This window comes from Schistosoma haematobium, chromosome 5, assembly GCF_000699445.3.
Source record: "Schistosoma haematobium chromosome 5, whole genome shotgun sequence".
Taxonomy (NCBI): domain Eukaryota; kingdom Metazoa; phylum Platyhelminthes; class Trematoda; order Strigeidida; family Schistosomatidae; genus Schistosoma; species Schistosoma haematobium.
The window spans coordinates 17,040,055-17,065,101 of record NC_067200.1 but is presented as its reverse complement, the minus strand read 5'-3'; the positions used below and the strand labels follow the sequence as shown (position 1 = coordinate 17,065,101).

Genomic DNA, 25,047 nt, shown 5'->3' with positions numbered 1-25,047 from the left:
TCACTTTTTTGAATAAGAGTTCTTGATAAAATTTCAAATGATATATCATTGTGCCCAAGGTTTATTACTCTGTTACCCTTATTTTTTCCACAGGTGGTTAGTTCTCACTCAAACAACTTTCTCTGGTAATATCCTTCAACTTAATATCGCTTGGCTAAAATTTTTCTGACGTAATCCTTGTTTCTATATGAAAGTTACTGGATTTAAACACTGAAACTTGGGCTAGAAACATGCCACAAATTGCAATCGATGGTGTAGAGATTGATTTTCCTTATCAACCATATGATTGCCAAATTGAATATATGACAAAGGTTCTGTTATCATTAAATGAGGTAGTATTTCCATCATATTGATTTTATGTTTTTTATCGGATTGAGTAAATTTGGTAATGTTTTTGTTTTCTATGCAAATCATAGTAAATTAAACCGACTCATTTATTTTATCGAAATATTCATGTTCTTATTTTGTATGTTTGTCTAAGTATGGTAATTCTTGAAAATCTATTGTTTTAGGGTAAACATGCCATTTTGGAGTCACCTACTGGTACCGGTAAAACGTTATGCCTGTTATGCGCTTCATTGGCATGGCTTGATAAACAAGCGAATTCAGTACAATCAATAACAAATGCTAAACATCAAAATACAATGGGTAAACGGCCTACCAGTGATAATGTTGATAATACGTTATCTCATCAGAATTTTCTTGCAAGTTTGGGTAAAGTGAATAATGGATGTAAGATTATTTTTGCATCAAGAACCCATTCACAACTAGCACAGGCTATTAATGCATTAAAAGGGACGGTTTATTCAAGGTAAGTTAAGACCGTATTAACAGTTTTTTTTTCAAAGGATTTGCTTTGTACGTAAAAGTGTTATAATTAATATTTTTATCAGTTCAGTTATTCTTTAAGCGTAATAGATATCAATGGAGTAATAATGTAATGTGTCTTCATTTGTTGATGGTGATAAAAGCATGTTCTTTTGCTGGTCAAAGTTTATCGATCACCACTTGAGATTTGTCACTATGGTAGTAACCTTGGTAGTTTTTATCTGATGCTGTATAATCGGAAATTTTTATAGACTGGAATTACTGCCACTCATCGCAATTAGAACGTAATAAATAATACATTATTTCTTAGTCTTATATTATGAAAAGTTATTCAGTCTTTCAAGTGGATTCTTTTTGTTAATCATTATCACTGATTGTTATTCTTAATCAGTGTGAAAATATGCGATGAACGACTTGGTGTTTAAGGTTTATTAAAAGTTATTTTGGTTCGATTAATGAGTAAATGATGAACTTGGCTTTCACATAGTGATTATCAAACTTACCAAAAGCGAATGATGGTATGTTAAATCAAATCAAAGTTATTTTGAATGTTTTATTCCAGATTTATGTCACCTGTAATAAATGACTGTTTATGACAACCATTTTATGCTCAAAAATGAACAAAAAATGTAGTCACTTTATCTTTAGCTCCTGTATAATCTTGTCAAGTAACGGTGATTCGACTACTAAAAGGAGTATGGTTTTCTATAACTTCTTATTTTCCCTTTACATGTGTTTACCACCAACCAACTCAGAACATAAATCATACACGTTACTTATGGATATATATTTTTATACTTTTGTAACTAATTTCAGGAGACTGAACTTCTTTTTACTGTAAAGTCCCATCTTTTATAGCGGTTTAATATTAACAACTTATTTCCATCAGATAATTTCGGGAAAAGTAGTTTGTCATGTCATTCCATAGATATGTTCGTCCGTTCAAAGTCAAATCACTTAATTTATGTGGTTGATTTATATCCACTTAGCAATTGAATAAATGCTTTTTCTGTCAGTTTATTTACCTACTAATTAGAGTTTTTGATTAACTTCATCCCACTACATTAAAGACATAGCGTTAGTGTCGTCGGGTCAAGAGACCAATTGTGTCTTCTTCCCGATGTAACGTCGTTAGAGTCGAATTCTGCCAAAATTTATGCGTGCCGTATGAGAGTTCAAACGAGAACGTGTGAATATTTCAGGAATTTTGACTGTAAGTATGCCAATATGTAAAATTTATTTTTCTTATTTGATCAACTCATATTGTCACATTTCGTATCAATGTATTAAACCTACTGTAGTATTTCCCTAGTTCAAATATTTTCATTACTATCATGGTATTTACAGATTGTAAACTCAAAGATGCTGAATACTTGGAGAGTTTACTTCCAGTTCTACATTTTATGGTACTTCGTCTTTTTGATCATGACTTCTCATGGTGTCGTTTACATTTGTTAGCTATACTCAGTAACTACATTCATTGGTGGAAGTGAAGTGAATAACACGGTACTGTACTTTCAAAGTAGAAAATAAGTTGTGAATGAAATTATACCATTGAGTACCAACTTAACATTAAACGTGGTAGACGTAAATTCATTCACTTTTCATTTTACTACAAAAATTATATATATAACACCATTTTACTTCCTTTTTATCGCCTTACTTCTTTCAGTATCTTGATTCCCTTTTCTGACGGTCGTTTTGTTGATGACTTTTTTGTTACATTTTTGCGAAATTGTTTTAAAAGAAAACGTAAATGTCTAATGTAAACTAGATGTGTGGTACGACATAATGACGAGATAATAATATAATATGTATTAATATATGTAAAAGAGTAATCTGTTAGCGGTTAAGTCGTTCGACTTTCAGCCATTAAGTCCTAGATTCGAAACCCGTTCTACCTACTTCAGCCCTCACACTTATAGTACAGCTCACAGCCGCATCTAATAAGTTAGTTAATTCAAAAATTTATTAACTACATATAGTCGGCTAGGAACACTATATAATAATACTCGATAATTAGATCACTAGATTAAACTGCATGATACACAGATAGATAATTTTAACCAGCACTTGAGAACTATACAGTCTGAACTAAAGTAACCGTTTGTTAACACTGTCTGAAATTCAGAATATAGTACAGTAAAATCATTTGTAAGAAGAAATCCGTATTATTATATAATGTCATACATCTAGCATATCTGTATCTTTATCTTTGCTCAATGACCAATCACTTGATATATCAATAATATTGTATAAACCCTATATTAGATTTCATATCTTTCCTGTTTATTTATTTAATTAGTTATTGAATATATACTACTTTTATAATAATATAGCATATATATATATATGTGTGATAAATAATTATGAACCATTTATTGTTTCATTTCTTATTATTCAGCTAAACGTGATGATATTTTAACCAATTTAAAATCTGAAGGTATTGTCGATATTGAAGATTTATCTAATTATGGTCAAAAAATAAAGTAAGAATTTCTCTCTATTTGATTCCATAAATTCCCTTCTCATTATGTTATCATAAAAAAAAAACAAAAAAAATTAAATATGACTATAACGATAGATTGAGAAATGTGAGAATTCTCTAACGGGCGAATCAATCACTCTTTATGTTATTAAGATTGTAAACTCTTGCTCTTTTTTTTCTCCTAAAAGATAGGTGTAAATAATGTTGGTTAGTATAATAAATATAACTCTTTAACTAAACTGTCCAATTCTGTAAACAGTGTTGAGAACCATTTGAATCAAAGAGGTGAAAACGACCATGAAGTACAAGTATTGTGTGTAGTTGAGTTAATACTATCCAATTATACACACCCATTACATTTGAATTTCACACTAAATTCAAACAGCAGCAATCTATGTTCCCAATCTCCATAGACCTTAGCTTTAAAAAAAATAGGAGTTTAATCACTATAGGACAAACTGTGAATATCATGAACGTATAATCACATTTATTTAGTATCAACTATGGACATTAGACTGACACTTAGTCGGTTTATCACACAATTATAAACATTTGATTAATTATAAGTTAGTTTAAACATTGAAATCACGAATTGATCAATGTTAGACCACCATTGATAACCTGAAAGCACTGGACGGCCGTATCGTCCTATGTTAGCGGTATATAAATTGAATTGAAGCATATTCCATGAAGGATTGTGTTGAGGCACGTTGATTGGCTATTTCTTATCCAACCAACGCTAGAAGAGACTTGGACAGTATTTTAGAATCTTCTTATTTTAAATATACTAACGTTTTTCTTATTGTGATCCCTACTTTCATCTAACGTTTTTATTTGGAATATAATTAAGCTCCTATTCAATCATGTTCTAATTTGGGGACTTGTCGAGTGAAGCAGTGTCTAAGAATACTGCGCAATACGAGTATTTCGACAGAAATAAAAGAAATTATAACATCCTAGTATGGGGCTCAGCAGTGCGCATCCACGATCCTGTACGCGGGACCCAAACCCGGGATCTTCAGTCCCGCGCGGATGCTCAACCTCTAGACCACTGATCTGGCATTCAGTGGTGTTATTGTGTAGCTTCAACCAATCTACGACATTGAGCAACCATCTTCTACTGTCTTCTGTGGGTAACTGCCTCACACTTTACACGGTTAAACTCCACTGGTCATGGCTTCTCACTAGGACTCCGAGACTTCCCTCTAGAAGCTAGTCACTGGTAATCACATGAATTAATTATATCTTTGCCACAAGTTGTTGATGATTTGGTCTTTAAGTAACCCATTCTTAACAGCTTACAGAATGGTGTAGTTGGTGTTAGAAAAACTCTTAAAAAACACTATCCCTTATTTGTATTGGAAAATAACATCAATTATTGAGAAGTCATCTAGTGATAGCAATTTACAAATGCCTTGTGGTCGGATGTTAACAGTTAAAACCAACTCCCAATAATAATTTTCTAAGATTATTATCATGAACACTCATAGAACGAAAGAATAACATTATTACTGTCAGCGGCATCTAGCGGTTTTAAATCTGACCATTCTGTTTCCATTTTTTACTTCAGTTCCTTTACCACTGATAGGATTAATGAGCAGGATTTAGGCAATTTACTGAAGAGTGGGTGATCTACAAAACTGATTTTCCTCTGTAGCTTGTGACATTTGATCATGTTTGCTTTCCTGTTAGTAACTTGTGTATAGATTGAGATAGCCCTCTATCAGTGTGCATTTGTTTACGAAGTTAGTCAGTTAGTTGTAATGTATTACTTTAAAAAATCTATTTTGTTTCAAGTTGCCACACGATGTCGTCGTCATGAGATCATAGTAACAAGATTAATAACAAAGTAGCCGAAACACTAACAGTACCCTAATAGTAAGACAACATATAGAAAATGTAGTTGGAAAAAATGAGAGAGGATAAAATGTACTAAATAATTTTGTTAATCAAGATTTGGAGAAAGATTATAAACGAGAGTGTCTCAGCAACACTCTAGTCAATTTTCGGCTGTCACACAATGTCTACAACAATTGATCACCAGTATCTTATGTACTCACTCCTTGGTCAAAGACTAGTTTCTTTTACTTTTACGAAGCTTTGTATATGAATTGATATAAAATTGATAATTTATTTATTCCACTAGTTTTTATGAAACAAACGACTGTCTAAAATCTCTCTGAGAGATTCTGGATTGAATTGAATCCATCATATATTGACGTCAGTACTGTTAAGAGTAAAACAGTCATCAATAATGGTATTTAATGGTTGTTGCACAGTGCCACAAATTAAATGAAATCGTGGATGTAGACTGTTGTATTCCATCTAAATGGTTTAATAGTTAAAGGCTCACTTCAAGACATGTAAGTCATAGGTCTGATCCCTGGTGCGATTTTGGGTGCTAAGGGATTCTGTAATATAACTTGGTTTTCAATTGTATCCAACTGATTTCATTCTGTGAAAAATGTCGCCCCAGTCATAATCTACGTAGTGGATGGCACAGATGTGTGTTGGCCCACGTCACAGTACCAAATTAGCACAATGAAACTAACAAGTTAAATATTATAGGAGTCGAAATAATTTTGTAGCAACTATAATGAGGAGGACTTAGCATTAGGTATACGGTTTGTAAATACAGTACTTACTTACTTACTTACTTACTTACTTACGCCTGTTACTCCCAATGGAGCATAGGCCGCTGACCAGCATTCTCCAACCCACTCTGTCCTGGGCCTTCTTTTCTAGTTCCATCCAATTCTTGTTCATTTTTCTCATGTCTATCTCCATTTCTCAGCGTAATGTGTTCTTTGGTCTTCCTCTTTTCCTTTGACATTCAGGATTCCATGTGAGGGCTTGTCTTGTGACGCAGTTGGGTGCTTTCCTCAATGTGTGTCCTATCCATGTCCAGCCCTTCTTCCTCCGCTACGATCTGGTTTGTTCTCTCTCATAGTAGGTTGTTGCTGATAGTGTCTGACCAACGGATCTGAAGTATTTTGCGTAGACAATTGTTAATAAACACCTGTATTTTCTGGATGATGGCTTTCGTAGTTCTCCAGGTTTCTGCCCCATACAGTAGAACTGTCTTGACATTTGTATTGAAAATCCTGACCTTGGTGTTGGTTGACAGTTGCTTTGAGTTCCAGATGTTCCTCAGTTGTAAATATGCTGCTCTTGCTTTGCCGATCCGCGCCTTCACATCTGCATCAGATCCACCCTGTTCATCAATGATGCTGCCCAAATACGTAAAGGTTTTTACATCTTCCCAATCTTCTCCGTCAATTGTGATTGGATTGGTGCATTCTGTGTTGTATCGGAGAATCTTGTCTTTCCCTTTGTGTATATTGAGACCTACTGCTGCTGAGGCTGCTGCCACACTGTTCGTCTTCTCCTGCATCTGTTGTTGCGTTTGGGATAGAAGGGCCAGATCATCTGTGAAGTCTAGATCATCCAACTGCATCCTAGATGTCCATTGTATCCCGCGCTTCCCTTCAGACGTTGACGTCTTCATGATCCAGTCGATCACCAGGAGAAAGAGAAAGGGTGAGAGTAAGCAACCTTGCCTAACACCGGTCTTCACTTCGAACGACTTTGTCAACTGTCCTCCATGCACAATTTTGCAGTGTAATCCATCATATTAGTTCTGTATGATATTGACTATCTTCTGGGGCACGCCGTAGTGTCGAAGAAGTTTCCATAGTGTTGTTCTGTCCACGCTATCAAATGCCTTTTCGTAGTCAATGAAGTTGATGTATAGTGATGAATTCCATTCAATTGATTGTTCCACAATGATCCGTAGAGTTGCGATTTGGTCTGTATACGATCTATCCTTACGGAATCCTGCCTGTTGGTCACGAAGTCGGGCGTCTACGCAGTCCTTCATCCTGTTTAACAATACCCTGTTGAAGACTTTTCCCGGTATTGAGAGAAGAGTGATGCCCCTGTAGTTATCACACTTGCTGAGATCGCCTTTCTTCGGTATTTTGATCAGGAGTCCTTCTTTCCAGTCTTTTGGTACTTGTTCCTCATCCCAAATCTTATTGAAGAGAATGTGGAGTATCCTTGCAGTTGCCGCTACGTCTGCTTTTAGTGCCTCTGCTGGGATGTTGTCCGGTCCTGCTGCTTTGCCACTCTTGATTTGTCTGATGGCCATGCTGATTTCTTCAATTGTTGGTGGGCCGACATTGATTGGGAGGTCCGTGGGTGCTGCTTCGATGTTGGGTGGGTTCAGTGGAGCTGGTCGATTCAAGAGTTTTTTGAAGTGTTCTGCCCACCTGTTTTGTTGCTCTTCAATGTTGGCGATTAACTCGCCTTCCTTGCTTTTGACTGGTCGTTCTGGTTTGCGGCGATTTCCAGAGAGTTTCTTTGTCGTGTCATACAATTGTCTCATGTTTCCTTCTCTTGCAGCCTTTTCCGCCGTCTTTGCTAAATCTTCCACATATTTACGTTTGTCGGTTCTGATGCTCCTCTTCACTTGTTTGTTTACTTCTGTGTATTCAGCTTGTGCCTTGGCTTTTTCTGCTCTTGTTCGGCTGGTATTGATTGCTGCTTTCTTGTTCCTTCTTTCTTGAATCTTATCCAGTGTATCAACAGTGATCCATTCCTTGTGATGGTGCTTCTTGTGACCCAGGACCTCATGACATGTTGAAGTGATTGCTTCTTTGATCCCCTTCCAGTTGCTCTTCACAGTAGTTCCTTCTCCATTGAGTAGATCATGAAAGGCCTGGAACTTGTTGCTGAGGACTATCTTGAATTTGTTGAGTTTGTTAGTATCCTGAAGAAAGGCTTTATTGAACTTTTGTGATATTGTTCGCCCCGTTGTCCAGTGTTTCTTGAGTTTCAACTTCATCTTGGCGACCAGCAAGTGATGATCTGATGCTATATCAGCTTGTAAATACAGAAGGGAAAGTATTTATGAAGAAGTAGTGGAACTCAATATCTTGACGGGTATGAACTATAAATGTGCCTGCACCGTTGTGGTCGAATCTGATCCATGACGCTCACTGTCTTCAACCATTGGCTAAGATAATTATGCGGACCCCAACCAGGTAGTCTGAACCTGTCTGTACATCTCAGATCAACAGAAATTAAATTTCTGAACTGATATTGTGTTTTAGCTTGACAATCCCTAGCTTTCCTCTAGCCTACTCTTACGCAAGCAAACAGCCCCCGTCGATGTATGCACTGGTTAAGGTTATCTAACACATATCTTCACGACCTTAGTCGACGAAGATTTACTACTTCATCAATCAATTTACTACATTTTCCAAGAACTTTATGCATAACTTCGACATCATTTATTCTGTCGCTTCACGAAAAGGGAGGAATACCTTGAAATTCATGCACAAAACCCTACAGTCTACACATATCTTCTACTTTCATAGACCATGTTTTGTGGACATAAACTGAAACGGAGCATACAGCTGCTCAGTATACTCTCTGTGTGGTTGACAAACAAACAGCTCACCTGCTCCACAAGTAAAACAAGTTTACAAAGCCCAACTGGGCTTTTCGAATCCTGGCCTATATTTCACCAGACACCATCCCACCAGAGCTGATGAGACTTCTATAATAAGTGAGGCAACCGAAACTCAACTTCTTCATTCCCTGTGATCGATCTAGGTAACAAGGCAGACCAGTCCTGAAGTATCATTGTGCGTTTAGAGAGAAACTCATCACAAACATGCTAGCATTATTGCTTAAGGGGGTCAGAAGACTATATCTCATCAATTTCTTCACCAAATAAGACAATGTCATCTGTGTATATCAAGTCGATAAGTCGATCTCGTGATAGGAAATCAACCCTTCAAAAGTTAGATCTTAAAACTTCTATTTCTAAGGGGACATCTATGAGGAAACTTAATAAAAATGAGGGTAGTGGATAACCCTGACGAACACCACTTGTGGTTGACAATTATGGTGACAGTTTGCCATAATTTCTGACTCAACTAAGTGTTCAAATACAGAGCATTTGCTAGGTTCACATACTTATTTGTTACGACTTTTATTAACAAAAACTCACAAAACCTGTCGATCAACGGAGTTGAATAATGTCTTTAAGTCAGAAAACAACTACAATCGGTATCTGGTGAGTATACTTCTGGAATCTTAAAAGGGGTGAGTATTTGTTCAATGCATCACATTCACTCCTAGTTTTCTGTTCCCGAGCAGCAGATAGGAGACAGATGATTATAGAGGCCAGTGTTTTCAATACTATTTTAGTCAAACTATTTCCTCTGTTGTTACCACGAGATTTCTATCTTTTTATAATCTGAGACGATCAGTGATCGAGATTATCCAGACGGGATTATATCCCGTCACCAAACTCTAGTTATAATCTCAATCAACTTACCTCCTAACATGCGACCGCCGTACTTAAAGTCCTGTCGAGCAAATCTATCTGGTGCTGTTGGTCTCACTCTTTCCGCTAGATACTACCTTATGAACTGCATCAAAAGCTGGAGGGAATCGTGGCATTTTCCTATGACGGTTGTTCAATGATATTCGTTACATATTATGACGAGTAGATAAAAGTATTTTACAATTTACAACTCATCTTATGGAAATATAAACATTTCGACTTTTCTATATGTTTTCTAAAATAAATTTGTACTGTTTTTTCGTTTTAGATGTTGTCCTTATTTCATATCGAGAGAACTTAAAACCGATTCATCTTTGATTTTCATGCCTTATAATTACGTGCTTGATCCTCGAGTGAGTATTTTCTTTTACGTTTGTATGTATTTCTGTCTCTATGTTTAGTAACTACTATGATTAACAATTGTTAAGTATTATTCAGACCATTAGTCTTAATTAGCAATCAGATTTTACCACATTTAGATAATGATCGAAGTTAAAGGAAAGGTTAACCTACATACCATAACGACGCGAAGTATGATTTCCTATCAGACTGAATGACTTTATCTATCTGGACTATTTTAAATTGTTGATACTCCCATTAAAACGGCAAATCTCTGGTGTGTGCTACTTATACGGACAGATATAAATACTATGTGTCAGGGATTAGAAATAGATTTCTTACTGATAGAAGAGGAAAATAAAGAGTAATAAAAAAAAACAGGAATGAAAGGACGATGTAGTTTTTAAGAGACAATTCAAGAAATATGTGCAAATAACTTACTTGATGCATTGTTTTCATATTTTGCAAAGATACTGTAATTCCGCATGATATAATGAATTTCTCCTGCTCATGTCTTCGTTCATTACAATTGGTGTGGCTGCCTCTACTCATGATGAAGATTCCATGGCAGCAGGATTTTTAGGGATGAGATAGGTTATAAATATATTTTTCCGGAGGTTCAGGTGGTTCTTTATATATTATTCCGCACTAGGGTAGTGTGTCCCCAAGAGACTTGAATGTTGTTTTTTCATCAAGTTGAGCGAGTACCTAATCAATTTCATTACCTTTAAATGAACTCTTTCATCTTGATTAATGATTACTGGTAACTATGATACCTATTCTATCTTGCATTTTTACTATGTAACGTACATATATGTTACTTATATCTGTCCATATAAATAGCACACATCACAATAGTAGAACCGAATGAGCCTTCGATTTGTACACATAATTTCCCCAAATTCACAAGAAATGAAAATTTTCTCTCACTTTAAGAAATGTTTCATGGCTTTCAGCTTACTAAAAAGTTTGACGTGTCAATAAAAAGTGAAAAAATATTCCCGATTATACAAAATGGCGGCCTGCTTAAATATCAGTGCTACTTGTTCCTGCTATCTGGATATCTCAACAAGTTATCTGCTTTTTGTTTGCTTTAACAGATCATTATGTCTTTTAATCAAATAAACTATTCAGATGCGTTTATGAAAAGTTTACGACCTTTCTCTGTACAAGTTACAAAAAAGTACAATCAGAGCCATCGTGGTGTCTGACATTGAAAAGAATGAACACAATTCAGATGTCGATTCCTGAACTGCTAACATATAACTAGCGATCACTCAATATTTATCGTCAGAATCGATCAGGAAATGAGAAAAGGAAATTTTTTGAAATACTTTTTGCTTAGAATTCTATATTGTACCAAAAATATAATATTGAATAAAGCAATTGATAGTAACAATAATATGGCTCGCCAGCTGAGTTATTAACATCAGAAAACTTTCGTTACATAATAATAAGGGGTACAAAAATTAAATCTGTAAAGGCGGCTTAGCGACCTGCTCATCGAATTTACAGGATTCCTGTGAGATTTGTGTATGATAACTATGCTACTTAACAGTAACTCGACTTTTATTCCAAGATTTATTCTTTCATTTTAGTGGTGGTTAGTCTAAATTATACTCTCGAACGACAATGACATCTTGAACCAGTTCAAAAGATCAGGAAGTAGCAAACATGAGTGAATAAATTATTGTGTAAAACTAAAGAATTTACAAAGAATACATTGTCTTAACATGATTAATGAACATTTTACGGTCATCCATAGTTTCCTAACAGTTAAAATTTGAGATTAGGATCGTGGTTCGGGGTTAGTTTATCTAAACCATAACTTTTAATACTAAATCCTCACTCCTAATCCCTAAACCATATACCTAATCCTAAAATTAAGCAAAATCCTAACCCTAAAAACATTGTAGTGAAATACTACTGTGTCATGTATTTCTTTAAATCCATGCACAATCATTTCATTTTCATTTGAAAGTTAATGTTGTTCACAGGAATTTAATGTTTTTGAAGTACTTGATAATATTTTCTTCATTAAAATTAAACTCAGTATGACTGATAAAGAATAACTCGCTTTGATGTTTCGATAAACGTCACTAACTATCGGAATGTGCATTATAACATTGATATAAATAAAAATAATATATTTGTAATATCCCAATGAGTAGAAAATTGGATTTTCTGACGTTTCGTGACTTAGTGTAAGTCACTTCTTCAGAGAATAAATAACCAAAAACATTGAAGTAGCTTTCTCTACTCTGATTGAATCGTCAATGTACTCAAGGTTCACCTTTACATGTTAATTGTAATCTAAGTATTTTCTACTTAGTTGATGCAATTTTTATCAGGTTTGCTTATACTGAATTGAACCAGTCTCTATTGTTTTGGTATGTACTGAAAATTGATTGCTGTAGCTTTTTTATCATTTTTTCTGTTAGTTTGAACCTAAGCAACTTATATTTACTGTAGAACCATATCTAATATATATTCCAGAAGTCATAACAGTCTTTTAACATAAATCGACTACGGGTACGTTTTACTAACGAATCTAGTAATCCTTTTTAGGATTCTAATTCGATAATCGTGTAGCGCACAAAATCATAACATGAAATGTATGTGGAACAGGGAACTGGTACAAAAACCACAATTAGAAATGAGGTTTGTAAATCTCTAATCGAGAGGTTGCCCGATGTCGATTGTGCCACCAAAAGAACAGTCAAAAATAGAGTATGGCTTTCAAATAATTGTATATGAGGAAAATTACAAAATATGCTATAAATTAGAGGATAACACACGCCTTTTTCAAGGGTACTAGGGAATAACAATGATAAAATGACACCTATCACTTTAAAATAGGCAAGCTGTTGTGAATTAACAAAACTCAAATGAATAACAGATATAATGGTGATAAAATAATAGAAACAGAGAGGAAAGTGCACTAGAAGTATGAAAACGAATTTAAAGATCGAGAAATTGAATCATTTGCAATAATCAGATCTCTGAGATAAAAAAACATAACGTTGCAGGTTCTTAAAATGACTGGACGTAACACACTACTAAATAATGACAGTTATTATAGTGTGGTGTAAAACAAGAATTGAGCAAGAAAGAGATGAATTTCCGAAGTTCGTAACAGATTCAACACTAATAGATACTGGATACTAGAACATGGTATGTGACAACATATCTCAAAAATCAAATTGGCTAGCTCGAAGAGATTACACTTAAATCGGACGACAGGTTTCCATAACTAAATCATTTTTGCCTACGTGGAAGTGTACCTTAGAAATTCAAACATCGCCACTCTTTCTTTAATGTCAAGGCGAAATATTATTTATTCTACCGAAGTTGAACAGTTGGGTAGTATGACTTCTTATTACATGGCCATTGGAACTGGCAGACTAAGGCACGGGCTTCCACATTACTGTTAAGCAGAAATCATTATTATCTTCACAACTTTTAGGTAGGAAGAGTGGAACGCGTGCCAACTGTCGGTCGAAATCATCACACAGCACTAAAAATCAAAACCGATCGCGCTATCCTATTGTCTGTTTTGTTCCATTTCAAATACTAAGCTAAAAGTTATGTCATAAAAGATGTGACATGACTACGGGTAATCAACTACTATTGCAAATTACTAAGTAATACTACTATAACCAACTTACCCAGTACTGACTTGCGAAATCCACTATCTGGTACATCTTAAAATATAAGGGCTAGTAATTTTACGCCACATATATAGGTGTAGCTGTTTTTAAGTCTGCTGTCTAACTTCGAGCGTCATCATGGCCCTAACGGTTGCTCTTGATAATTATATCTTTTTCCTAGAAATACCTTAATTTTCACAATTTCTTGACTTACATTCATCATATTTTTCAATTACATAATCACAGTTGTTATAGTACTCGCCAATCATTTACAAGATGTATATATATTCATGCATCTTGTTTAATTTGTTAATTTTTTTCAATTTCATAGATTCGAAGTCTTTATAATATTAATCTTGAAAATACAACAGTTATTTTCGATGAAGCTCATAATATTGTAAGTTATGTGATGGATCTACATACCTATTTAGTTAGTTAAATAAAAGTTAACTTCACTGCCTTGTGTTTATATGTCGTACTTATTTTTACCATTTAAACATAATAATCTTTACCTGTACGTAGCTCAATCTTGTACTTTTGTTGCATTCATAAATTACTTGACTTATCCGTTCCATTATGTAGTGAACACGAACAATAGTGGTGACAATAGAATGTATTTCGACATAAAATTACAAAATCTCTTAGTAAAATTTGAGAATCATACAGTTGACTCTTCATTTGCAAGGTGTCAATCAACTGTATCAAACTTAAATGTTCCTTCTGCGAAATGTCAATCAATCGTCTCAGATTTCACGGTTCTTTCGTTTCCACATCAATCATTCTTTGTTCTCGTTCTCTTTCTTCGATGTTCTTAGTCTTCTACCTTCAGGCATTTCACATTCTATTGGTGCAACATACTACTTATATCTGTCGACATCAGTAACACAAAACATACTCGTCCTCCCTTTAAAGCAGTCGTTCTTGCGGCAGTTCTGCTTGCTGTGCCACTTTTTTTACAGTCTGTGCCACGCTCTCCGTCAAAAAGTTGAGTTGGACGCGCCGGTCTCTGTAGCTCCGTCGTCCACCTGGCTCACGGGATGTTCACCGACTGTGCTCCAGCGACATACTGAGCCATCTACATCCGATGTCCACCCGGCAGCTGCACGTCCCACCACTCTCCGTTGACAGCACCCGCTACATCGAACACCATCCCACCAGAACACTCTACTCAAAGTCAATTGCCTGCACCTGACCGCTTCAACTAACTCCAGGTCCGCAATGGCGTCCGTAGAACAGCACTCTTCGCCCCTCCTGATTGGCAGCGACACCAAATGTAGTGAATGAATACACAAGTACTTATAGGATGGAAACCTCATGGATCTAGGATCATCAAAGCATCATTCAGAACAAAGGAGGAGAGAATTACAATAAATGTTATCCAATGTTATGCAACCGTCAATGATAGCAATGACGACGATAAACATAAGCTTTACGAGGGTCTGCAACCGACCATAGCGAAATGCCCAGAAAAGGACCTGACCATCGTGATGTGAAATCTAAACGCCAAAGTCGGCATGGACAACAATCGGTATGATGATATCATGGGACGACATGGACTGGCGGGGAGAAAGGAACGAGAATGGTGAGAGATTCGCAGACTTATATGCATTCAACAAAATGCTGATAGGCGGCACAATATTCCCACATAAACACATACAAAATGCTACATGAATCTCACCAGATCACACCACGGATAACCAGATCTATCAAATTTGCATCAGTAAAATATTCAGAAAGTCAATGGAAGACATGCGGAAAAAGAGAGGAGCTGACATAGTTTCAGATCACCCTCTGGTGGTGGCCATGATGAAACTGAAGCTAGAGAATGATTGGACAGCTGGACAAACAACATTACAAAGGTTCAGTAGAGCCTTCCTTCGACATACTGACAAACTGAACGAATTGAAGATAACTCTCGACAGCCGTTTGCAAACCTTACAGGATCTACAGGAAGAAGAAGAAGAAACGATTATGGAGAACGACTGGAAAGAGATCAGAGAAGCACTAACGTCAACATGTCAGGAGGTGCTGGGTTGCAAGAAGCATCATCATAAGGAATGGATCTCCATCGAAATCCTGTTTTGAATTCAAGATAGGAAGAACAAGAAAACGGCAAATAACAACAGCCGAACACGAGCAGAGAAAGTCAAGGCACAAGCTGAATACTTTTAAGCAAGCAAGCAAGTAAAGATGAGAATTAGAGCCGACAAGCAGAAATACGTGGATGAGCTAGTAACGATGGCGAATTAAGCTGTAAGAGAAGGAAATATGAGACAGCTATATAACAGCCAGCACGCACTAACTTTTAATTAGTGTCACTACACCAGCGATCGAAGAGATCAGGATGACCTTCAGACAAACCACAAGTGGGAAAGCAGCAGAACCTGACAACACACCAGCCACAGCACTGAAGCCAGACGTCGAAGTAACTTCAAACATGGTCCACGTTCTTATCACGAGGAAGAACAACTGCAGACAGACTGGAAATAAGTATAACTTATCATTATACCAAAAAGGAGATCTGAGCGAATATGTGAAGAATCACAACACTGTCAGTACCAGGAAAGGTTTTTAATAAAGTGTTTCTGAACCGGATAAATACTCAGTGGACGCTCGAATTCGAGGTCAACAGGTCAGATCCCATAAGGACTGTCGTGCAAAGAACGAATCACGACACTACGGATCATCGTTGAACAATCATTTGAATGGAACTCATCACTATACATCAACTTCCTTGATTATGAGAAAGCATATGACAGTGAGAATAGGAGGAAATTATGGAAACTTCTTCGACACTATGTAATGGGTATGTGAGAAAATCGTCAACATCATCCTGAATTCATATGACGGACTACACTGCAAAGTCATGCATCGAGAACAACTGACAGACGCATTCCCAGTAAGGACCGGAATCAGACAAGACTGTCTATTCTCCACCTTTCTCTTTCTACGAGTGTTTGACTGGATCACGAAAACCTCGACATCGGAGGGGAAGCACGGAATACAATGAATAGCTTGGATACAACTAGACGATTTGGACTTCGCAGATCACCTGGCTTTTCTATTTTCATGGAGTTTTGTTTTGTTTTCTTCTGAACGATGAAAGCTCCATGACTAAACCATCCAGCTCAGGGAACAAAACTCCATCAAAATCATCCACCTGAGCTACAAATCTTCCCCACCATCTGGCTCTTCTATCTCATACACATCAACATATGCAGGTCAAGAAAATCAGTGAAGCAGAAGCAGCAGCAGCAGCAGCCTCTGTATGCATCAGTAGGTCTCAACATACACAAGAGAAAAAGCAACATCCTCAAATGCAACACAGAGAACACCAACCCAATCACACTTGACGGAGAAGTTCTGGAAGAGGTGGGAACGTTCACGTATATGGGTAGCATCATCGATGAACAAAGAGGATCTGATACGGACGTAAATGTAAGGGCCTCACTCCTACAGTTGAAGAACATATGGAACTGAAAACAACTGTCAGTCAGTCAGTCAAAATCAAGTTCAGAATCCTCAATCCGAACGTCAAGACAGTTATACTGTACGGAGCTGAAACTTCGAGAACTACTACAACCATAATCAGAATCGTACAAGTATTTATAAACAATTGTCTACATGAGATACTCAATTTCCGTTGGCCGGACATCATCAACAACAGCCCACTATGGGAGAGAAGAAACCAGCTTCCATCTGAAGAGGAAATTAGGAAAAGACATAAGAGAGTTGGATAGGACACAGATTGAGGAAATCATCAAACTGCATCTCGAAGCAAGCGCTAACTTGAAATCGTGAAGGGGAACAGAGGAGAGGAAGACCAAAGACCACACTGCATCAACAATTGGAAGTAGACATGAATAGGATGAATAGTGACTGGAAAGGATTGCCTAGGAAAGTTTTATGGAGGATGATGGTGAGAGGACCATGCTTCTCCATGAGTTGTAACAGGCCTATGTATGGTGGATGTTTGCCAACTAGCGTTACTTGTGACTTAAAGGAGATATCCGTTGGCAACCAAAGGATAAGTTTACTGCGCATCTTTTTGTTCCGTTTTACTGTATGGGTATGAAACTTGTGTATTAAGAATGGAGGATATTCGCAGGCTACTAGTATTTGATGTTAGGTGTCTTTGAACAATCTCTCGTGTATTTAGGGACTACCGAGTAAGTAATGTCTGGTTTAGGGATAGGTTATTGAACAAAGATGACAAATTGACTGGTGGGGCAGTAAATCTTGATCTGCTGATGTGGTTTGGACATGTGTTAAGTATGCACAACCACTGCTCACCAAGGTAGGCGATGTCTTATGTGGGAGCAGGTTGAAAGAAAGCCAGAGTTGCTCGAAGCAAGACATGGCATCAGTCCAAGAAGTCATTGACTTTTGATGGTTATGATACATTTCGCCACTTGCTTCTCTGCTCTTCTGTGATGGTCATCGGAATATTTAAAAATAATCATACTAAACTATATTATTAGTTAATAGACTTTTTGGTCGTTGATCTGCAATGTAGGCGAATGTTCACGAAATATTTTCCTATAGTACTTCAATTAATAAGCGGCGATGTAGTTAGATGGAATTTGTTTTTACCAATGATTTATCATGCAGTGTTATGAATATTATAGTTGATAGCGAACTTGCTTAGATACTTATTATATTTTCAGTTTTGATTTTACTAGTTCAGTTACCGAAGCTAATGTAATACAACAGTAAACATTTCTCTCGCTCTATTCTTGTTGTTGGATAGGAGCAAGTGTGCGAAGATGCTTCATCAGTGACATTAAGTTCTGCTTTATTAGCGTCAGCTATTGAACATGTTAAATGTGTGTGCGAAGTTGTATTTGATCATACTAAGGAGCATCAAGAAATAGAACTTTCAGAGAGTAACTGCAACATGAATCAAAATAGTGAACAAAAACTCTCAGTTATAACGAATAGAAAAGGGTTGTTTGATATGACACATCCTGAAGAAAATGCAAGTATGTTATGTTTATTGAAAGATGATATTTCACTTGACATTATTTCGTTTTCTAGTTGAAGCTTTGAGCATTGAAAAAATGATTACATTAAAAGGTTAGTGGTATGCATTGTTGTATAACTAACCTATTTTATGTTAGGACAGTTGATAGAATTAGAAAGATTAATTGATGAATTAAATGTCCCTCCGGAAGGTCTTACCAAAGATGGCGCGTAAGTTATTCTATGTGGTCATTGGTTGTCTCGAAATTTGTCAAAAGTCATTTAAGCTGTTTATTGGAATGAGGCGATATATATAAAATAGAGCTAGTTACTATTTGGTCATTGATTACCGTATTTTTTCACGTTGGTTGAATTATATACTGTAGGATCTAGAAAGTCATTTGCTTCTTAAATAATAATAATAATAATAATTTAATCACTACTTTATTTGTTAATATAATTTCATATGATTACTAAGTCCGAAATCTGACTTGCACCTCCGCGTCGTGCCTCTTGGATAGTGGGACGAATGACTCATGAAATAACGTGAGTGGTAACCCGGGTGGTAGAGATCGAGTTAATCACCCACTCGACCGATACCCTCAAATGGATTACGAACTCCACAAAGAAACGCAGCACAATTACTCTTGGATGGAAAAACGACAAAAAATTGACAAAAGTGGCACATGTAATGTACGAGGTTGCTCCTCACGGGGCAAACTCCAACTGGTTACAAAAGCAGCTATTCTAGCCCTGGTAGTTGTGCCGTGCTTCGATGTGGCCTGTTTCTCTCCAGAAAGGCCTATCAGGCTTCACCAACTTGTTTGGCTGGAAGGTGGGGGGACTAATTTCAGTGGTATATAAAACTCTGTGCATTAAATAAATAAATTAAAATTCATTGACAATTGTATCACTGAATGCAGTTGAAGGATGAATGCTCAAAGTTGTATCCTTCATCGTTTGAAATTTATCGACCTCATTAAAAGGTAGAATATTATTTTCAAATTGTTTCTTTCAATAAAGCCTGATTCTTTAGTTAAATAATGATTACTTACGATATAATATTTTAGATGTTCCATATATGAAGATAACAAGAATCTATGTAAACTGTACACCTGAATGCTAACTAAATTCATAAGTACCTGTTTATTTTACAAGCCTCTACAACTGTGATTCGGATAGTTGTAAATTATTAGCGCAAATGGTCTATTTGATTTACTGTGTGTATTTATTTGACCGCAAACGACCATCCCTTTCTGCATTTTATCAACATAACTTTTCAATCAAATGTAATAATTTACACAATAAATCATTCAAACAAAAAAGTAGCGCAAAATAATACTCGTTTAACTAAATGTCAGTGTTTTCAAAAGTGATGATATATACCTTTAAACGTCATCAATGTAATAACATTTAATCATTTGTTAATGTGCCCACGTTACTATCGTTTGTTTAAAATTCGCAATCCGTTTTTTCTAAAACTTCTATTTAGTTTCATCTTTGATCTTCTTAGTCGAGCTGGAATCAATCACTGGACCAATAATACTTTACAAACCGTAATCGATGAGATTATGTCATTCACTAATTCAACACACAGTAAATTATTACGATAGTAATTGTTATCGTATGCATTATTTCTTATTTAATTTTGGTAATGTTTTTTAAAGAGTTTTGTATTCAAAAGAGGAGATCGGACCAATATAAAGCTGTTAATGTCAGTTAATCAGTGCAGTCTGTCAAACTGTTGATTGTTTTTGTGTATATCATGTTAGACTGTATATGTGCTCAAACTGAATATAAGCGCAATAGACTGAGAAAATTGTTGGTATCCATCTATGACTGCTGAATCGGATTAATTAATTAATCTAATTTTCCTTAGAGCATGTACGGGATATAACAAATCATTTGTTGAAAAAAATAGTTAACGTTTCACAGTTTGTACAAACGTCTCAATTTCGGTTATCATAATTCTCTATCATCTTTTCACAATCTAGATTAATTTACTTACTATTCACCAATGTTTATCTCTCTGTTGTTGTTTATAGTTTGCTTCTATGCAATCGTGATATGGGGGTACTTGAACTATTGTGTGAAATACTACAATCATTTGCTTACTTCTGTAGCTCTGACTCATGCACAAAATGTTGTAAACCATGTAATACATACACAGATTAAATTATTGTTCAAATAATGTCAACTATTTCTCTCTCAATGCGTTCAAATCTATTCAGTAGACATTTAAAATGATACATATTACATTGAACATTTTGATATTGTTTTGATCAGTGATTACCGAATAGTCTTGCTTTCTTCATTGAGTCGGCATGACAGTTACATTGTGATAGGTAGCAAGTAGCAATTATTCTACAGTCATAGTGAACAACAGTATCAGCATTTTAGTCGAGTCACGTTACAAATACAATTGTCATTTTTCAAATGCTTACGGAAACTTCTTTGTGGCTAAATTTATAAGTCATAAAATTAAAAAAATGACTAACTGCTAAACATTGTGAAATTTAAAATGTTTCATAGTTTTTTACTCAAGGTGTAGCATAACGCAAAACCAAAGTTCAAATAATAAACGGCTAATGATACTTAAATTTAGAATGTCAGAAACGCTTAAAACTCTACATAGATCTACCATTGATATCGATTTCGAATTCTTTCTCTTTTAATCATTAACCATTCCAACCAATAGGTTTCTATTCCACCCTACCTACTTCCATCTGAGCGACCAGATGATACCATTGGTTCTCACACAATGTATTATGGCTCATAGTCGATTACATAAATCTGTGAGTTAAGCGCTCTGAATTATAGACAAACCATTCCTGTCTGCATTGTAACACACAGTCGTCCGATACACAGTCGACAACTTTCTGAGTTTGTTGTCATTGTCTTTTTCTGACTTCTTTGAGATCCCCTTGACGTTCAGTTTCAGCTACTTGAGATATCGAAGCAAACAATTCCTATGCGTAAGTGGGCGATATGGATTCGTACATTTTATTTGCTGCTATTCACATTCATTCAAATTAAACACTTATATCTAAACATGAAATCATTCATATATTTGGGTTATAAAATCTAAAAAAACTATTACCCAGTTCGTGTAATTCGTTTTCATTTCACTCTTTTATTCTTAGATGTCAAAATTCGCAAAACCAAAGGTTTACACGAAGTCAGTGAGTTTCTAAAAGTAAGAGTCTTTTATTAAAAACATGGTAATTATATCATCTTGATCAATTTTTCTGATAGTTTTGTTTCTTTAAATTATCTCTCAAAAGGTAGGCATTATGAAGTACTTAGTTTATATACTATAGGATAAATGTAATGTCGCAATCAATTTTCATGATTATTATTATTTTTGAGAAACTCATATCAGTAGAACATAATTTTAGAATTGATGTTATTCAATGAAATATTCGTAGGAAATTACGGGAAATGTATAATGTTTAATCAGCGTTCCCAAGTTTAGCTTGACAACACTGTCATTCTAGTTCGTTCATTTTCAAGCTCGCATATAAATTCTTGTGAATACATATTCCTTTCGTCAGTTTATTATCTAAACCAAATCAAGACGTAAAGTGTGTTATAAAATGATTTTTCCTTATCCTTTTCCAGTCAATAGCTATGAGAAGTAAAAGTTAAGATGTTACCTATTTTCCATGATTTGTGTTTGTTTTTTTTCGACTGAAAATATACAAGCACATATACTGTCAATGATTATATTTCCATACCTATTTATCTGTGTAATGCTTAACTGACTTTGTAGTTACTCCCGACCGTCAGTCAGTCAGCTATACCATAGAACCAGGTACATATATGCATCAATCCAGGTTGCCATACCGCGTTAGCAAAACAAGATAAACAAATTCATACCCACCTTAATGTCTTTCTGTTGGTTTTAAGCTACATACTCAAGCATTTAAGTCACCTACTACGAGTACTATGTCTGAGTGTTTAGCTTTCTGAAAAAGTTCAGAAACCTTTGTGTAAAAGTCATCTTTAACTTCATCCAGGCTGCAGTCAGTGGGAGCGTAGACAGAAATGACGAAAAGGTAAAGGCGTGTGTCCCTATCCTTCCGAGTTCTTACAGAACCGTTTAGCCGAACAACACATAATAGTATCACAACCCTCTACAGTAAGACTTCGTTCTCGAACCTTAAGTGGTTACTTTTAGTCTTACTGTTCTTCAACCGACCTACCTAGCACGGAAGAACCTGAGGGAACATGTGCTCCAGACAGTAGATCTCGATTGGTACTCCTCGATAGGCTATCCCAACCACCACGTCAAGGTATATGATTAGAGATTCGCTTTTAAATAATTGTACTTGTAAATAATATTTGAGTTATTTAGTTAAAGTTCAGTTACTTTAGGTTGTGTGTCAGGTGTTTAGTATTTTAATGTAACTATTATTGTCAATTTACTTATATTAGTGCAACAGATGCATTCTAATGAACATAATATTCATTTGAATAATTTATAGACTTGATTCTTTTGAAATTATTGTAAACGGGAAGACAGCTTCAAATAAAAACGGTATTCGTTTACACACAATATTTTTTAGCAGTATCACTACATCCTTTGTTCTATAAAACATTATATATATATATATATATCTTTTTGTAGACTGTGTTCGGGTACCTCCCGGGTGAAGCAAATGTAACTTTCAATTTCAAGACACACTTTAAACTACAACATAATGATTCAATCTCGTGTTATCGTTTACATATTAAAGATGATATATTATCAGCTAACAATTGTAATAAGTATGGTAAAAATGCTTGGGATATGCAGCCTAATACTACTACTACTACTGTTGGTGCAGCTAATCGTACAATTAGTTATTGGTGTTTCAGTCCTGGACGGTGGGTTATTTTCTAATTTGATTATATGTTGTAGTAAAAATCCACTTTCTACAGATGATCATATTTCAAGTGGAAGTGATTAGTAATCATTTCCTCACAACTTAGTAGCGTTAACACAATTGTGAATGATTGAGATCATGAACCGACTGATGTTAGACCACCTTTGGAAACCTGGAAGCAATGGACGGCCATTTCGTCCTATCACGGGACTCCTTAGCAGTGCGCATCCACGATCCCTGTCGCGAGATTCGAACCCACGGCCTTCGGTCTCGCGCGCGAACGCTTAACCTACAGGACCACTGAGCCGGCATCCAATGGTGATAGTGTCTAAGCACATGTTAATTACTAGTATAGAGGTTGTGGAGATTACTTAGTTTTTCATTGAGATCATGAACCGATTGATGTTAGACCACCTAGTGACTAGCTTCGTGAGGGAATTCTCAGAGTTCTGGTGAGAAGCCGTGACCAGTGGAGCTAATCCATTTCGGCCAGAGACAGGTATCTACCTCAGTACAATGGAAGATGGTCGCGCAGTTTCGTGGATTGGTTGATGTTAGACATTAACGCCGTTGGATGCCGGCCCAGTGGTCCCGTAGGTTAAGCGTTCGCGCGCGAGACCGAGGGCCCTGGGTTCGAATCCCGAGAGAGGGGTCGTGGATGCGCACTGCTGAGGAGTCCCGTTGTATGACGAAACGGCCGTCCAGTGCTTCCAGGTTTCCAAAGGTGCATGATCTCAATCAAAAACTTAATAATCTCCACAACCCCTATACTAACAATTGTGAATGATAATACAAGACTGATCTATATCAGTATTTTGTGTTTACGGACAGGAAATATAGTGACTAAGTGTATTCAATATTTCAGGCACTAGGTGAGTTGCACTATCTCTGGTCGGCTGGTCACTGACGAGATTTCAGTGTCAATGCAAATATCTCTCGTTAATAACCAATTTATGTCACCTTTGGCAGATATCTGAATTTATGCCCATCCTATTTTGTGTTAGATTACTACTGTGGTGCTTCGAACATAGATATCACAACAGAACCATCTGTCGTAAGGTTTCAACTATTATAATGTTAGTTTGCGATAGACTAAGAGTTTTCAAGTCGAGGCATATTATCACTTCGTGTACCTACTGATCATCTTAGTTGCAAAAAGTATTACCAAAGGCCCACGCCGTGTCCGAATCGGTGACAGAAAACATTGTGTAGCGTAAATATAATTCAGTTACATCGGGACAAACGTTTTCTCTTTTTACCATGGTGTTTGTTACTGTCATTTTATCTCTTGTGCCATACATTCAAGTAAGCCTTCATATCGAACGGTTCAGTTTATTATCTACTGACTAGTGCTATCATTGTGATTGTGACTGATTGTATTCATCGAAGTGATTGACTTTTTCCACTATTGTGCAATCTTTGTCAAGTGAATACCTACTACACATAAGTTTGTACTTACAAATTTTTCTAATTCGTGTAGGATATGTAGACAGTATTATTCTGTCTAACAAGAATGCTTATAGAATAAATACTGTGAAAATTTTTTAGAAATGT

General features: G+C 36.0%; 1 protein-coding gene across 2 annotated transcripts in view; it reads left to right on the top strand.

Moving 5' to 3' along the window:
* The window catches only part of RTEL1_1 (Regulator of telomere elongation helicase 1), a 46,076-nt gene that overhangs the window by 4,291 nt on the left and 16,738 nt on the right, over positions 1 to 25,047 (top strand). Inside the window, exons 2-13 of one of the 2 annotated variants that reach the window (XM_051217622.1) lie at positions 94 to 332; positions 513 to 811; positions 1,899 to 2,041; positions 3,233 to 3,317; positions 9,943 to 10,027; positions 13,995 to 14,060; positions 18,414 to 18,645; positions 18,701 to 18,739; positions 18,784 to 18,856; positions 20,118 to 20,221; positions 21,769 to 21,821; positions 23,256 to 23,494. In XM_051217622.1, coding sequence (XP_051065036.1) covers positions 231 to 332; positions 513 to 811; positions 1,899 to 2,041; positions 3,233 to 3,317; positions 9,943 to 10,027; positions 13,995 to 14,060; positions 18,414 to 18,645; positions 18,701 to 18,739; positions 18,784 to 18,856; positions 20,118 to 20,221; positions 21,769 to 21,821; positions 23,256 to 23,494 — 1,520 coding nt within the window. In that variant the 5' untranslated portion in view covers positions 94 to 230. Of the gene's footprint in view, positions 1 to 93; positions 333 to 512; positions 812 to 1,898; positions 2,042 to 3,232; positions 3,318 to 9,942; positions 10,028 to 13,994; positions 14,061 to 18,413; positions 18,646 to 18,700; positions 18,740 to 18,783; positions 18,857 to 20,117; positions 20,222 to 20,574; positions 21,601 to 21,768; positions 21,822 to 23,255; positions 23,495 to 25,047 lie in introns of those variants that run through there. The other variant, XM_051217623.1, reaches the window with a different exon arrangement.